Genomic DNA, 16018 nt, shown 5'->3' with positions numbered 1-16018 from the left:
GAATAGGGTATATACAATGTTGAGCATAGAACCAAACTTTAGTAATCATTGATTTCACGTCTGAATTAAAATGACGCCTGACAGGTACCTTTGTACATTTACTTTCACCAGTTCTTGGTAGTTGTGAAAGAAATAGAGGGGTAGATTTTTCTTCACCAATAGATGGTGTACTGTTATCTTGCTTGTCTTCAACACTTTAAGTGGCAACCCTCTAAGTACTGTGATTGTCAGTTTGATTCCATTTGCCAACGTCAGGTGAAATACTTCATAATGGTTGGTTTATCAGCCAGATTGGAGGGGAGACCAAAATAAAGATGAAAATTAAATCACACCCCAAAATCCAGGCCTATGTACATCCTCTGGCTGCTTGATAGTATGACATGCTTAGGTGCATTGCACTTCTTCCTTAGTGGTTTCGTCAGTCAGTGTGTTGCTTCTTCAGTCTCCTTGCCTTGTATATAATTTGCTGCAAAACAAAAAAGGTTTCTATTTTCATATGAAAAGAATTTCTAAAAATGTCTTTTGTAAGAAAGAGCTCTTTACCACTTTCATGCAACTTCTCTCTCCTCTCCTCTGATGGCTTAAAGCCTTCACTTCAAAGGCTTAAAGTAATTGGTAAAGCAAGGAAGTAGCAAATAAACCCCACACTATGAGGATTCTTCACACGACATAAATTGTTTTCAATGTTTACTTATCCTTTGAAACAAAACGGCTAATGGCCAGCCCCAGTGCCTAATTTTTTCCAAGCACTGCTTCTTCCAGTACTGCATTGAAAGTCTTGTGCATAATTGACAGTGGTTTTTTTTATTTATATTTTTAAAATCTAATTATTGGTATGAATTGCTGTAATTGCACAAGAGGGAATTACTCACTTTGTCATTACAATAATTTGTATACCTGAATTGAAAATTATATATTTTATATTATTCCTTCAAGTTTAAGCATTAGATTTTCATCACCCTAAGTCTTGGTATCTCCTTAAACAGTGAAAAATAAATTTTTGTTTCAGAATGGTACACAGCCAAGTTCGCCTTCGTAGCAACAATTGACCAAGCATTGAGCTTCAATAGAGGGGATCTAATCCTGGTGCATGAAACAGCAGGTCACTCTGGATGGTGGAAGGCAACAGTTAAAGGCCGGTCGGGAGTTGTTCCACGTGAATATCTAAAAAAAAAGGAATCTTGAAAGAACTGCAAGCTCTTTAAGTTATTAGGATTTGTAAAATAAGTTGGGGTCTTTCACCACAAGGATGGCATTCACATTTGTGTACTCCACAGTTCCAGTGATACTTTCAGCCCATCAAAAGTCTAAAGTAAATCATGGGACCATAGGAACATTTCACTTGTATTAGTGAAAATAAATCAAGGTGTCATGGTATTAGTGGAAAGAATTTTAAAAAATGAACAAGAAAGGAACATTAGTACCTTATCAATGCAAGTGTAGTGCATTATAGTGTAGTACTCTTTTGTCTGTGACCGTGATGAGTGACTTATTATGAAGGTTGCTGGCAACTAAAGGTGCTAGGAGTATAGCAGTCATTATAGAATTTCGAGTTGCATATCTAGAAATGGATATTAGTATACCCATTTATTCAATGTACAGTAATTTTAACAAAACATGAACCAAGACTTTCTACACATAAGTACAAGAGAATTGTATATAAGCTATTTAATGATGTAGAATTACATTACCATATTGTGAACATGTTTTGCACATATGCAAGGTTTTTATGTGCACAGTCAACTATGGTCACACAAGTTAAAGACGTAGCAGCAGCTTGTTATATCTTTCAGGGTTTGTCAGTTTTAAAAATACTTCAAAAGTATGTGACTGAAATTGAGATTTAAAAACTTTTACTCAGTATTTTAAAGATTTCATATATAAATTTTATTTATGTAGCATAACACATTTGACAATTGTAAAGTTGAAGTGCAGAAATAAGGTTTTCTTGAACTTTCCCACAATAGCCTTTAACTAAAGGTTGGTGCTTTATTGCGAGTGTCATTTTTGTACGATATGTCCTTGAAAGTTCACTGCATCAGATTTTGACTACAAGGGAGAAAGGGAGCTTACTCTTCTTTGAGGAATATAGCTCCTGCTTTGCTCAAGTGTCAAACGGAATTATATTCTTCCCCACGTATCAAAATTTAAAGGATTAACCGACAAGTAGAAGGCCAAAGAAACTGATAGTTAGGGCACTAACTGTTAAATGTAATTTTATAATTTTTTTATTTTACAACTCTGTATCATATTGTAAAACCTGGTACAGTAACTCCTCAACTTACTAGATTTCTTTACTTGGAACTTGATGATGGTAGTTGATATCGTTCATGTTCCAAGTGCAGGCTATACTATAGGTTTTTGTTTATCAGAAGGCTAAACCCTCCAAGTAAGTTGAAGAGTTTCTGTATATTTTAAATTTTCTTACTAGGTTCATATGTATTTAAAACATCTGCATTAGAGCTGGCCTGTAGTTTTATTTTTTTATTTTTTTGCATTTCATCTATTAATTTGAAGAGAAAAGGTTTACAAATTTATGCTCCAAATTGGTGTTATATGGGTCATGTTGTTGCCTAACATTTAACTACATAGAGATTTATTTATTCAGTTTATGTATTCTGTGTATTTTTTTGTGTATTTTATGGTTGTAGAAGGGAATACTGAACAAGTACTTTCCTCTCTGCACTCTAGGGGCTTCTGATTTCTTGTATTCAGAGAATATAATATTCAGTTCACATTGGATGAGGATGTGACTGCAAGTCAGACCTGATAGTACCATTTCAAGAAGTGTGGTTTCAACCCAATTAAGTCGTAGAGGTAGTCCTGTGGTTCTGGCAGGGCGCTGAAGCCGAAAATCATTTTAACCAGAACCATCTTGAGCAATGTGAATAAACAGCAACAGTGCTGTAAGTCAGAGTTACAGCACTAAAAACAAGTTTACATCGCCAAGAGGCAAGCGCCTGAAGTCTGGAAAGACTTAACCTAAACCTGATTTAACCTGGGGACTGCCAGAAGTAAATTTCAATGTCAAATTCTTTTGATAAAAATTTAGGTATTTTTATTCAATTCACAGTTGCGAATATATACCATTAATGGCATTGGTACCTGTACTCATCTGCTGTAACCAAAAACTATTTATTAGGTCTAGCCTCGTTGCTTCCTTGAGTCAATCTTACAAAGTCAACGAGGGACTTTGCAAGTTGTGTAGGGCTCGTGAAATTTTATTGGAGGTACGTTGTAAACTTTTAGTCATTCTCAAATTTCAAGCCATGGAGATCTTTGTACATCTATTCTTCTCCATTTTGGAAATTACAGTTTAGTACCTCCAGAAAATAAAATTGGCACCTGGCACGTCTAGTGACTTTTTGTTGTAAATGTAGATGCAAGCTTTATGTAAAGTTAATGCTCCAGAATGTTATAATCTTTATTTGAGTAAAGCACTGGATATTCTGAAAAGAAATAAGATCTACAACACTTACTGTCTAATCAGGTAAGCACAAGTTTAAAGTAGATATTATTTAAAAATATGAGCATTTGGTCTTCATGACATTACAATACAGTTATACTAGTCTATTTTGCCAAATATGTATCAAGTCATTGTAGTAACCTTATTAGGTTAATTTTATGGCAAATAAATGTAAAAAAAAAAAAATGTAAGTGCTGAAAAAATATATTAAAAAACCTGTTACATACAAGTGATTTTAATATCCAACATTTCACCAAGTTTAGTGATGCTAAAACTAGTCAAATCCTACATTCTTTTACTTTAATACTGACTAATCAATAATTATTCATGTATTTCACCATATTTCTGTCATAGCCTCAGGTTTTAATGAACAAGCAGTGATCAACAAACATTTTTGTCGTTCTTACATTCACATTACAATTAGTCAAAAAGAGTTAAATCTTCAAGTTTCTTCTGTTACTTTGTACTACATAACCTCAGTTCTTTCATTGCAAAAAAAAATAAGCTAAATTTCTGGTATGAAGTTAAATGCTAAGGAACAAATCTCTATGATGTGTATGCAATGTAAATAAACATACTTAACAACTCATGTCACTCCTGGTCTTTTGCTTATGACAAAGGTGATAGATCAAAATTTACAGATCAGAGTCAAAGATATGCATGGCAACACCCAAGGTGCTCATCTTCTGAAGGGTATTGATATGACCTGCCAGCTCTCGGGATATTTCTGCTTCCTTCTCAAGCTTGTCATCAAAGTAATGAGCAATCTGAAAAAAGGGAGAAGTGGGCATATTACAAAAGAACTCTTTATTCCCCTACCTTGTCAAAAATGAATAACCACACACATTAAATATAGCTATATACTAACACTTCAAACTGAAAATTGGACGTTTGTTTAAGTTACTACCTTTTTTCATGTATGCAACAACATACGCATATACCATATGAAGTACACTACCATACTGTACATTATTTTTGTGAAACATGGTTTGTACCTTACTTCCTATTTTGTCTTGGATAAAACCAGACTAAATATTTATAACTGTTCTCTAAACAGATTATCATCATGTATCAACACTGCCGTAAGTTATTGACAGTTCTTAAACTTTGATATTTGCTGTTATGCAGTGCAGTACAGTGTTACTGCCTTATAAGCTACAAGTAACTCAAGTTTCATAACTGTTTACAGTGAAAGTGATGGAGACTGACTAAATTTCCTTAGCAAATTTTTGACTGAATTTCCTTAGCAAATTTTATGTAAATGAAGCATCATCCCTTTTCACCAAAGCACACTTACCTCAGCATCACCACCTTTGTCAAGGATTTTTCCTCCCATGTGGTGCAACTGATTCATATCCTTGGCCAGTACTTTGGAGTCATCCAGCATAGATTTCATTGTCTGGATGTAGCCTTCAGTTTCTGGCCCAGTCAGTTCAGGCTGTAAACAAGTACACGTTACTCTATATTTTACACGTAGTACAAGACTATTACTAACAGTACTAATAATATTTGACACCTTCCAATGGTAATTTTACTTTTATTTGAAAATACCTTATAAGTTGAGTACTATCCTTTCAAAAATTAAATAATTTAAACTGTCATTGCCAATATTACATGTATACACAGCAAAAGAAAACTTATTGAAAGCCAATAGTTATCTACTCAAATATCATCCCTACAAAAATCAGGCAAAACACTTTAAATATTTGCTTTTGTGTGATAATATCCACTTCTGGGGCAGATGACCTTTAGGTTTACATTTGCCCCTGGGAATGGTTACAATTTGGTTGGTATAACTATGTATATGACGAACACTAGTGGCTTCTTAAAATATAAAAGCTTGTACTGATGTAAAATAAAAGACCCTGTATTCCCCCCCAAGAATAAAAATATTTACTCCTCACTCAAAAACTTGGAAAGAATTGGCAATTATACTTTCACAATATTATCAATTTCTTTTCAGCGTTCAAACTTTTATGCAACACAATGGAAGATAACATATCAAGCAATATGATCACTCACATTTCCTTGAACTTTGAAGGCAGGCTTGAAGTTTTCATCAGTGATGCTTCCTCCACGCTGCAAGAACTTTTTGAGGATGTCCATTCCTTCTTCCCACTGACGGCTACTGGCTTCGTTCAAGTACTTTGCAAGACCTGGGCGCTCAACATACTGGCTGGCAAACTGTTTGCTCTGCACAAAATATTACATATTTGCTAGAGTGCATTCATTTGTACTGTGTATTATAAGCAAAATTATTATTATCTAAACTCATACCACAATCATAACTATTTTAGAATTAAAACATTTTTTTCCCGCAACAAATTAAAGTAAATGATCAAATTAAGTAAACCAAAATGTTTAAAATACTTTAAACATTGCTATTGAAAAACACTAAAAAAAAATGGGTAAACACTGCCATCATTTATTCTCCACTATCTCAATATTCTCTGCACTATACATTCTTCATCCCTAATTCTTTATCTAATAAACACTTTGTAGCTTTTACTAACCAGTTAACATGGCAAAAAAAAAAAAAAAAAATTTATATACACTTCCCAAGTAACCACACAGCTACAGTTTCTAATTTTAATGGCAGCTTTATATTTAAAATTTGTGGCAGCGCTCCATTGCTTTGATGCAGGTAGTGGCCCGCCCATATTTGGGGAAGAATTGGTACAACATAGCTGAGAGCTCTGTTCATTTATACTCCATATATTCATACATAATAGGGAAGAGGGAGGGGCTCTGATCACATAATTACTTTAAGAGTATATATAAAACCTAATTATATTATAAATGTGATTTTTATATAGGTAACTAAGCAAATATTACAGCCGAATCCCGCATTGACAGGAGGTAGGACTCACGGACATGCAATACGTACTCCAAAGCATTTATAAATGAAAATGAATTTAAACAGATATAGGTAAAGCTACCATTTTGGGAATGGTTCTTGTAACCTTACCTGGAGAGCGCTAGAGCAGGAAGATACTGCCTCCAGTGGTTGCTAATCTCAGTCCATAGTGGATATGACTATAGTGTCAGGAGTTGTCCCTACTTTAGTGAGAGCTTTGTGGTCAAGGAGTACTCTGATTAGCACTAAAGCAATACCAATCCCCTTGCCATGGGAGTGACATGACTGTAACTAACCTAATCTATAACTGTACACCAAGTTAAAAGAAAGGACTAGTGGGTATTCCAGGTACCAAGTACCCTCAGGCTTCCCAATACTGGAACAACCTTACATACAGCGAGAAGATAGAAAAAATATATGAAGTACTTCTACCCCTCATTCCCTAGCGCCATGCCAGTTGCAGAAAAGACCTAATATACTTTAGTCCTCAAACACTTGTTTCCACATCATGTAAGTAGTGATTAGCGAACACTGATCGAATCAGCTTCAACAACAGTGTTTCTCAAGAAGAAAACGCTAGCATTCATGAAAGAGGTCTCTTTGGATCTCTAACTGAACAACAGATTACGAAAGTATCAGCATAACACCTCCTTTGGAATTAGAATATACAAACTAAAAAATCTAATACTGCACTTACTGTCAAGAGGTAATCCATTGACAAATCAAAATGTTTCTTCATCAAGTCCAAGAACATTTTACTGTTGGCATCCTTTCCTTCCTCTACATGATCCAGAAACGCCCCAGACTTGGCACTTACAGGAGTGATGTCAGCTGCAGCACGGGCGCCTGGAAGACCAGGACATATCATTAAAAATGTTTAAAGCCTTCTCTTACTCTTAACATAATAATAATTTATCAACATAGCAATGTTTCACTCCTATCTAAAGCAGCAAATGCTGTACTGTACTGTATACTGTATACATGTACTGACAATTACATCAACTGCATATGAACTGCCTTGCAATGTGCCAGTACGTAGTTGTTATTGCCTTACATATTGGTTGTTAAAGGAGTCTTCAAATAATTAAAGTACCAAATCCTTGGTTGATATTATTGCCAAAAGAAAAAAAATGATTATGACTTACCACCGCCTAGCATAATGGGCCTAATAGACCCACCGCTCTGCTGGGCATGGATGACAGAAATGGCCACCAAAAAGACACAGATGTTAATGTGTAACACACGCATCTGAAAAAAATAAAAATATATAAACAAGCTATTTCACCTACAGGTAAACACCATAAATTTCATGCATTGGCTCTAGGAATTCTGGGTCTAGATCTCAATTTTTCTAGAAGGCAACTTGTACCTTCTTAAGCAAAGGCAAACTCACCTCATAAGGTGTCTTACATAGAGTCTCTAGTGATTAACTACTGTACAATTACCTTAATTTAATGAATTTCTGAATAAATTCTTTCCTGTGACTCACGACTTTCTAGCAACTTCTAGACATTGATGTTCTCATGCCTTTCCATTGTAAAACCACGTAAGGGCTACTTCTATGTTCTATGGTTCTTTTGATGAGGTATATTATATACAGTTTCAGAGTGCTTTTACTGAAAACTAAATGTTTTAGTGTATATATGGTGCAAGCTTCTGCAACAAATTTATCCCCCCAAACATTTTCAGATAAGGTACTTTGAACGAACAATGATAATTCATCAGGTATATACCTTCACGTAGAACAGTTCAGTCAGTTCATAAATTCCAAGATATGCACATCAAAATATTTCCAATTATTTTAACACAGTCATAACATATAAGACTCAGTAATAAAGGTCTCACACCCCATCCACTGATCATCCTACTTATGACAATTACTTTTCATTTTGGGGCCAAACCTTTACAATGTCAAGGTGCTATCCTACTACCGTCACAACTGTAAAACCTCTTGAATCCTTATCAAGGGAATGACTACCATCATAAAGCAAATCAACAAGTTCATTAAATGACTAACTGCTGCACAGCAAATTTTAAAGTTGACAAGACAGCCGAGTGAAAAGACACTTGAATAGATACGAAGTAAAATGTAGAGAACGCCAATTGGGTGCAATAAGAAATGTATGGCTGTCTACAGTGTGCTCACATATTGTATGTCCTAAACCTTTGGCAGCTTCAACAAATGCCTTGAAATATCTACTGGTATTCTTCCACCAACTCTCCTGCTCTTTTATCACTTTCAGCAACTGCCTCACTCATGTTGTGGATTGCCATGCTACTTCAAGTGAACATTTAACAGTTCACAAGTGCTACTGACATGGGTTAATGCCTGCAATGGTTGCCTGAAGATTTTGCTAAAGCCATGTACTTATTCTGGATACATTTAAATCATTACTATATTACAGTTACAACACACAGTTTGGAAGAACAGGCTGATATAAAAAAAAACTATGTAATATGTCCACAATTATTGTTAAATCTCGCATTAAAATGAAAGCGCTTTAACTAGTAAGCAAATACACACTGTATTTTAGATGGATATAAAAAACCGTTTCAAGATGAGCTGCAGCACAAAGAATTAGAGGTGCCAGGGCTTGTTCAGCTACAATAAATTCTTAAAACTTATTCCATTACAATCAAATTCTAAAAATTCACCTTTCCTCCTAGGTGTCTAGCTGCACGTAATATGAACCGAAGCATTGTAAGACACTGAGAAAATCTTCCGACGTTTCATGGAGATAAATTTAATGATTATCATCTGCCATTATCTAGGTAACCGTATGATAAGGCCAGGGGCCACTTTCAGATAAACACCAGCGTCAAAGATCATTTCTTGATTATGTTTATAAAATTATCAATATTCAGCTTCCATTAATTCATTAGCCTGAATCATCAGCATACCATCCCATGGACATCTGTAATTCTCAAGTTACCACATCACTGTATTAAAGGTCTTCATCTCTTTGGCTTTAAAAAAAAATTACACAATTAGGCTATACGTATACTACAATGAAATAACTCCAAGATTTGTAAAGATGCTGACATTCTAATAATGATGGAAGCCTAATCATCCTTTCTGTATCTGAAAGTAATAAACTTGAAACATTTGCTCCTACGTAACATACTCGATAATGCTGCAACAAATAACCTAAAAAGTTGTTAGCTGCTACCAATTACTCAAGGACGAAGTTGTTAATTCATTATTCATAGGCTACTTGTCACTTGTTACATGGTCTTTTATCTACAACCATGCACTTGAATGCATTATGCAACATAATTCTCTACATCAAATTGTATAACGAAACTTTATGATTATTCCTCAGCAAGATAAGGCCATTTCATCTTTAAAAGACTTCCATTGCAAAGCCTGGCTGTCATCACAAGAGTATGCTAGAATCCAGTATCAGCAAGTTCCAGATTAGTGTTGCTTTGCTTGTTTCTGGGATTTTCAGCATTTTCAACAAAATAATATTTATTATAAAAAGTAGGTTATAAAGTTCATTGGCTAAGATATTAAAAATGTAATTCTCGAATGCATAGGCTACATAAAGAGGGGACTATGAAATTCAGGGTGGGAATATGTTTAGAGAAAAATATGGAAGCTGTTGATATGTTAACAGCACTGGAAAAACAGAACATGTAAAATATGTGGAGATACCTCAAATGGAAAAAGGGTTAATATAGGTTAAAAGATGGAACATTATGTTTGTTAATGGCAAGGCCATCAGGAAAAAATGGAGGACAATAGGATATTAAAGAGAATGTTTAATTTTGTAAGACTTAAGAAAAGGAATGTTATACCTAGATGGTGTAATATACATACTGGAAAGGAAACCCCCAACTTCTGAGAAGTTCTTAAGATAAAAGGTAAATGGCAGTGCGTAGGAAGGTTCGATGCACAGCATAAGAGCCAGACACCATAGTGGAATGAGGCCACCTTACCTAAACAAGTGAGGCTGACAGCCTTCTGTTTAGGATATGTGATATGTACTGGATGATAAAAATTCTGTGTATTTAAGCCATTCTTCCTATAGATCAGTCCCCCATCATTTAGGATACAGGTATAGTAATTATGAGTTACAAATGCCACAATTCATGGGTAATCACTTCTTTGTTCTGTTACCCACATTTTCCCCTCCTAATGTATTAATTATAACGTCACTGCAACACCCCAACACTACAGGGTCTCTTACAATGGGACCACTTATTTTGGCTGGGGGGTGGGGTTAAAAATAAATTTTTTTGCCTGCCGCCTTAATGAAGAATTCCTTTTGAGGGCATGGGCTACCCTACCTTCATGATATACTACCATGCTGAAAATATACTTGCATTTGATATACATATGCCTATTTTAGACCTGAAATTTTTAATTCTACATTTTTTCCCCTTCATTTCATAAAAGGGTTGGGTCGCCTTAGTCCTTGAACGGATGTGATAATTTTAAGTATAATATTTGGCAAGTGTGTTTTAAATTTTACGTACGATTAATTTTACTAAAACATTTAGTAGTGTTCTGTGCTAGAACTGACTGACAAGCACCTGACCTGTTTAGGTTTTTTTTAAAATAGCCTATAACCTAATGTCCTAAAAACCTGATTTAATTTAACCCACAATCAATCCTATCTTCCCGCTTGACAGATACTACCTGCATACAAAAAAATATCATAAAGAGCCTTGTAAGATAACCTAATAAGCTCGCAACACCTAATTCTGACATTCTACGGTATACTAGGTGTTTGAAAAAAAAAATGTCCACTTGGAATTCAAATAACAGTTGACATGTAATAAGAAATTAAGATATAATTTACTGGCAATAAAAGGATTTCAACAAGGGATACTCAAAGGATGATCAAAGGATACTCACTGCCCTGGCAATCATGGTCCTGTTGCTGGATGAAACCCGAAGGTGGTCTCCACGATGTTGTTACTAAATAGGGGTGACAGCGATGGTCGATTACACTCTGAGTTTGAACCTTAGACTTTTTTTTTCAGAATCGTACTCTTCTCAAGTGGCTGTTGACGATGTTGTTGTCTGAAGATAAGGTAAGAGATAAGAAGTCTGCAAATAAAAAAAAACTATAAGGACGAACCCGTAAGCTGTGACACTACACTGAGTGCGCTACAGCTGTCTCTGGGTTAGGTTGGTCTCGCACTGCTCTCTGCGCCTTGGCTGAGGTAGCTCTTTGGGCTCTGAGCTCCCCCTACGCCCCCTTACTCCTCCCTCCAACCTTCCTACCCTTTGTGAGGAGTGAGGAGTTTCAGTCGATGAGCCAACAAACCCCCCCTTTTCTCTCCCTCTCTCTCTTTTTCTCTCTTACCGCCGTTCTCTCAGGGCGGCTCACAGGCAGGGTTGATCGGCCTTCTTTTCCTTCATGGAGGCCTTTTGCGCATTAGGGATTTTCATTCCTGACGAAGGATAAATGCCGGGGCACCCAAGGCTTTGCACTGTAGTTAGTTAGTTACGTTATTGACAAAAAATATACAATTATTAGTACAGATTTGTCCACAAAGAGACAATACAAAATAAAGTGGACAGCAATCTAATCTGTCCTTGCAAGTATACATGGCCTACAATGAGAAATACATCAAGCGCAAATAACATAGCCTATAAGACTATAAAAAAAAAACATAATCGCCTAATGGTGACCTTTTATTCAACTGGGGTTTCATTATACCCATCTTGATTTGCCATAAGTTCCAAGGTCTAGAGACCTTGGTATGTTCAGTCTATAACACCAAATGAAATTTCCGGTAAGCTTGAATTGCATTTCACTGAAATTGTAAAAGTTTCCCCAAATATGTCCTGAAAGTTTCGTGTCCTTGAAAGAGGTCACGAAACTTTCTTTGGTAACATGACAAGTTGATCGATGAAGAATTCGTGAGCAAACGCTAACATTTGCAAAGAAAAAATACAAAAATACCCTTGTTTTTTTAAGTAACTTGTTTTCTTGTGGGATCATTAAGGAGTAAAACGCTTAATCACGGAGAATTATAATGGGTATGTTAAAAAAGTTAAAATTATTAATCAAGATGACTTTGAAAATTCCACAGAAATGAATGTGGTGGTCCTTCGGTATATATGTATTTATTTATTTATATAATGAAATTCTGTATCATGGGTTAGGGATATAATCTAAATCCTGAAAAAAAAAATTAAAATACGAAGGGAAAAAATCTAATTTTAAGTTTGCTGTCGAATCGATTCAGTCTTGCGCATCGAACAATATGCTCGTTTATGACACTTGAGCAGTCAAGCTTAGCAAGGCGTTCGCAAGCACTTTTCCATACTATTGTTATTATTACAGCCGGATTTCCTTGTAGTTTCATGCACAAAATAAGGATAGAGAGATGAGGTATGACCAAGGACAGGCTTGCATTTCCTGATGAGACTCGTCATTCTCACATGAGGGACCTTGAGCAAGTGTCCTTAACTCTTTAAGGAACAAACTGCCATCAGTTTCAAGTCGACGTTTTAGTACTAAGTCTTCTGTTTGTAAATATTGCTACTTCATAGTAAAACACACTTCTAATAACTTTACTTTTTCAGGTTACTTCATGCATGAGGATGTCAGATATACAATAATAATGATAATAACCATGCAAAACTCAGGGCCTGCTCGCAACCGGTACAGCTGTTAAACACGCACAAGATTTTTGGTATTGTCCTCGTGATGTAGACTTAAAAAAACTAAAATATAAAAAAAAAACTTTTGAATCAATTCACTGGCGACAAAATATGATTCCGCTGGCTGGTCCTTGAGAGCGATGACTGATAGGAGGATGTCAAAAATATAATTGGCCCTCCATTATCAGGAGTAGTACTAAAGGTACAATCGGTACATTTTACTGAATATTCTCTTGAGCCTACGTTAAGAAACGCAATGAGCAAAAAGGAAACATAGATGGTTGTGTTGTGGTAACCCCATTACAATAAGGAAGAGGAAGGGACGACATATTCCCTTGGGGTAGGACTAGGAAGGAACAAGACATTAATTGGCCTAGTACGAGGAAATGGGAAGGGCGGAGTAAACCGCTCTCGATCATCCAACTAACGCAAACTAATTTCAACATTTAACACGCAACAAACTTCATATAGTCGTGCTAATCTAAGTAAAATATGGACAACAATAACAAACCTGTTACGGAATGTTACTTTACAGTTTATCAGAATTGGGTAACCACTCCTAACGAGCCTTGATTAGTCAATTATTTCATAACGACGACTATAAAGATGAAGACAGACAGATTCAAGTGGAGATGATTATTGTCAAGGTTCGTATATATCAAACAATGAACCCTGTAAGAGAGAGTTCGTGATAAGAAAAAAAAATTAATTATCTTCTCTCGACGCAGAGGAGTGACAAAAAGGGGCTTCATTATAACTTTTTCCTAATGAGTTAACCACCAGACTTTTGTGAATTGCTGGATAGCTATACCCATTCTATTTATGCTACTTCGAATTCACAAGTACTACATATTGCATCATAGTATACACATACAACCACTTATTTATACTAAAATGAAAAGACACTACTGGGATATGACTGAGGTATCGTCGAATTTAATCAACCTTACATGAATTGGGTGCGAGATTTTACCAGCACTTTCATCAGTATTTAACTGGGTAGATTCAGGGTATGAATCCGTAAGAATGTAGTAAAAATAAAGACAAATTCGCGTACTTTACATCGAAGATTAAATAGCTAAGACGGTCTTTGTGATAATATGTGATATATATATGTCAGGACATTTACCTGTGATGGGCTTTTCAAATATATATATATAGATATATCTATATATATATATAAATATTATATATTTAATATTAAATGAAGTCTTATCGTTTTAGTGGTTTGCTTGATGCTATTTCTAAGAGTTCGGTTCGTGGTAGTACTAGGGTAAACGCAGGCAGAGGCCACCAGCTTGGAGACTGTTTGGCTTCCTTCCAAATCCGGCTTGTGACATCAGTATATTACCAACAGCTAAATCAAAAGTGTTACTTTTCTTTATTTTGAATTCCAGAGAATGTCATAGAGCTGCATGTTACAACAAATGTAACCTTTTCGGGGGCACTGGAAGCCTGCTGCTGTTCGTTGGCCACATCGAGACAAAAGCTGCTTTTCATGGTGATTCAGGATCATGCGTTGGCCGCCTGTACAGGATCGCGGCTATACGTGATGCAGGGTTCTCTCTCAACATCTCTGATCGTAAAATAAAATGACGCAGATTACCCCTTGCGAAAGACTGTAATAATTCCTTGACAAAGGAGAGTCAAGGAACGTTCTTCTTCGCTGCTTGTGCTGCTTGAGTTATTCGTAAGGCCTCACTCAGTCCCATGGGTTTATTCGTGGATAAAAGAGTATGACGAAAGAGTTCATGGCCGTGCACACAAGGGTCTTTCTCTACCCCAACGATACTACATTTACGTATAAACGAAAGCTGGTTTGAACTTGTTGTCTTTTGTTATTCTTCACGGTCGTCGTCATACGATTTTACACACGGCATCCGTTGTGACTGGTCCTTAATATGCAGGACAAGGGTAACTCCGAAAAGACCTCCGCACGGAGATATCTTTTATAAATACATTATTTTAGCTATACAGTAAGGAGAAGGGTGTATATATTTCTTTGCAAATTAACTTTTCTGTTTTCAGTAATGGAAACCCATGTTAGGCTAAACGCTAACATCGCCCAAGGATACAAATCAATCATTAGGATAATCTTTGAGAACTGACAATGCTCTCTCTCTCTCTCTCTCTCTCTCTCTCTCTCTCTCTCTCTCTCTCTCTCTCTCTCTCCTTGTGGTACAGTAGATAACGACTCGTCATCAGGAAATTCGTCATATCCCTTTACTAAATGAAAGCGCACTGGCCCCTTTCATAGTTATCTTGAGATTTTTACAGTATCTAGGCACTAACTCCGCATGAAATCATATTCCATATTTCGCAGTTCAATTCATGATCATATTTTCATCCTACAATTATAGTCTCCGTACTACCGATTACAACTTCAATTATACGACGTTAAGATTAATTAACGAATGAGTAATTCAGTGTTATCAACGTAAAAGCATTATCTTTATTTACCAATATAAATGTTTAACGTTAATTTTTGTATACTTGGCCACTTTCACACCATGGGTCTTTTCTATTTCTTCTATATCATTTCACACTGATCCTTCGATCATATCCAGTCTCGTCGTATTTGGCATTCCTGACGAATGTGTGTGTGTGTGTGTGTGTGTATTTTTTTAGGCCTAGCACAACAAGCAATTCATATTTTGACATAGACTCTTATTTATCGATGCTCTGTAAATGCAGAACTGAGCATAAATTATTATTATTATCATTATTTAAAGTGTGCGATATTCATAGAGGTCCAGCTTCCTCTAGACCGAAACTGAGAGTTTGAAAAATAAGAACAACTTAGCTTTGCAGCAAACAGAAGGAATTAGTACAGAACAAACGAAATGTTTTAAATATAATTTAAATAAAATAATGGCAATGACTGACCTCGAATAGAACGGACTTCGGAAATTGACACCACCAGGAAATGCCTTACGGTTAGATAAATTCGATTTGTTTGTCACCGGGGAACTAATGGATATTAGACTCAACCCTCGGACTTGGAAGAAACAAATCTGTTTATTGACAGAAAAATTCCATACAATAAGTCAACACTGTGGAAAAAAGGAGA

The 16018-nt window shown here is 35.8% G+C and overlaps 2 protein-coding genes across 8 annotated transcripts in view; one reads left to right on the top strand and one right to left on the bottom strand.

Annotated features, from left to right (window-relative positions):
* The window catches only part of LOC135214988 (uncharacterized), a 79064-nt gene extending 75094 nt beyond the window's left edge, over positions 1 to 3970 (top strand). For all 4 annotated transcript variants that reach the window (XM_064249498.1, XM_064249502.1, XM_064249499.1 and 1 more), the window contains one exon: positions 1010 to 3970. In XM_064249498.1, coding sequence (XP_064105568.1) covers positions 1010 to 1185 — 176 coding nt within the window. In that variant the 3' untranslated portion in view covers positions 1186 to 3970. The remainder of the gene's footprint in view (positions 1 to 1009) is intronic.
* On the bottom strand, positions 3655 to 11496 carry LOC135214989 (ferritin light chain-like). Of its 4 annotated transcripts, none has more exons than XM_064249507.1 (6): positions 11188 to 11496; positions 7469 to 7571; positions 7021 to 7154; positions 5489 to 5659; positions 4764 to 4904; positions 3655 to 4233 (listed from the first exon to the last, which is right to left on the bottom strand). In XM_064249507.1, the coding sequence occupies exons 1-6, from the start codon at positions 11200 to 11202 to the stop codon at positions 4102 to 4104; spliced, it is 696 nt and encodes a 231-aa protein (XP_064105577.1). In that variant the 5' UTR covers positions 11203 to 11496; the 3' UTR covers positions 3655 to 4101. The 4 variants fall into 4 exon arrangements, with proteins under 4 accessions (XP_064105577.1, XP_064105576.1, XP_064105574.1 ...); XM_064249506.1 differs by having other exon boundaries at positions 7021 to 7169; positions 11188 to 11495; XM_064249504.1 differs by lacking the exon at positions 11188 to 11496 and adding an exon at positions 8979 to 9038 and having other exon boundaries at positions 7021 to 7169.
* Positions 11497 to 16018: the final 4522 nt, after the last annotated feature.

The sequence above is a fragment of the Macrobrachium nipponense genome, chromosome 46 (genome assembly GCF_015104395.2).
Source record: "Macrobrachium nipponense isolate FS-2020 chromosome 46, ASM1510439v2, whole genome shotgun sequence".
In the NCBI taxonomy this organism is placed as follows: domain Eukaryota; kingdom Metazoa; phylum Arthropoda; class Malacostraca; order Decapoda; family Palaemonidae; genus Macrobrachium; species Macrobrachium nipponense.
The sequence above is the reverse complement of the archived record's forward strand: the minus strand, read 5'-3'. Positions and strand labels throughout refer to the sequence as shown.

Coding starts and splice junctions, on each gene's coding strand:
- LOC135214989 (XM_064249504.1), bottom strand. CDS start 9,023: ATGCTTCGGTTCATATTACGTGCAGCTAGACACCTAGGAGGAAAG. Junction 7,572..8,978: donor CTAGACACCTAGGAGGAAAG/GTGAATTTTTAG, acceptor TATTTTTTTCAG/ATGCGTGTGTTACACATTAA. Junction 4,234..4,763: donor ACAAAGGTGGTGATGCTGAG/GTAAGTGTGCTT, acceptor CCCTTTTTTCAG/ATTGCTCATTACTTTGATGA.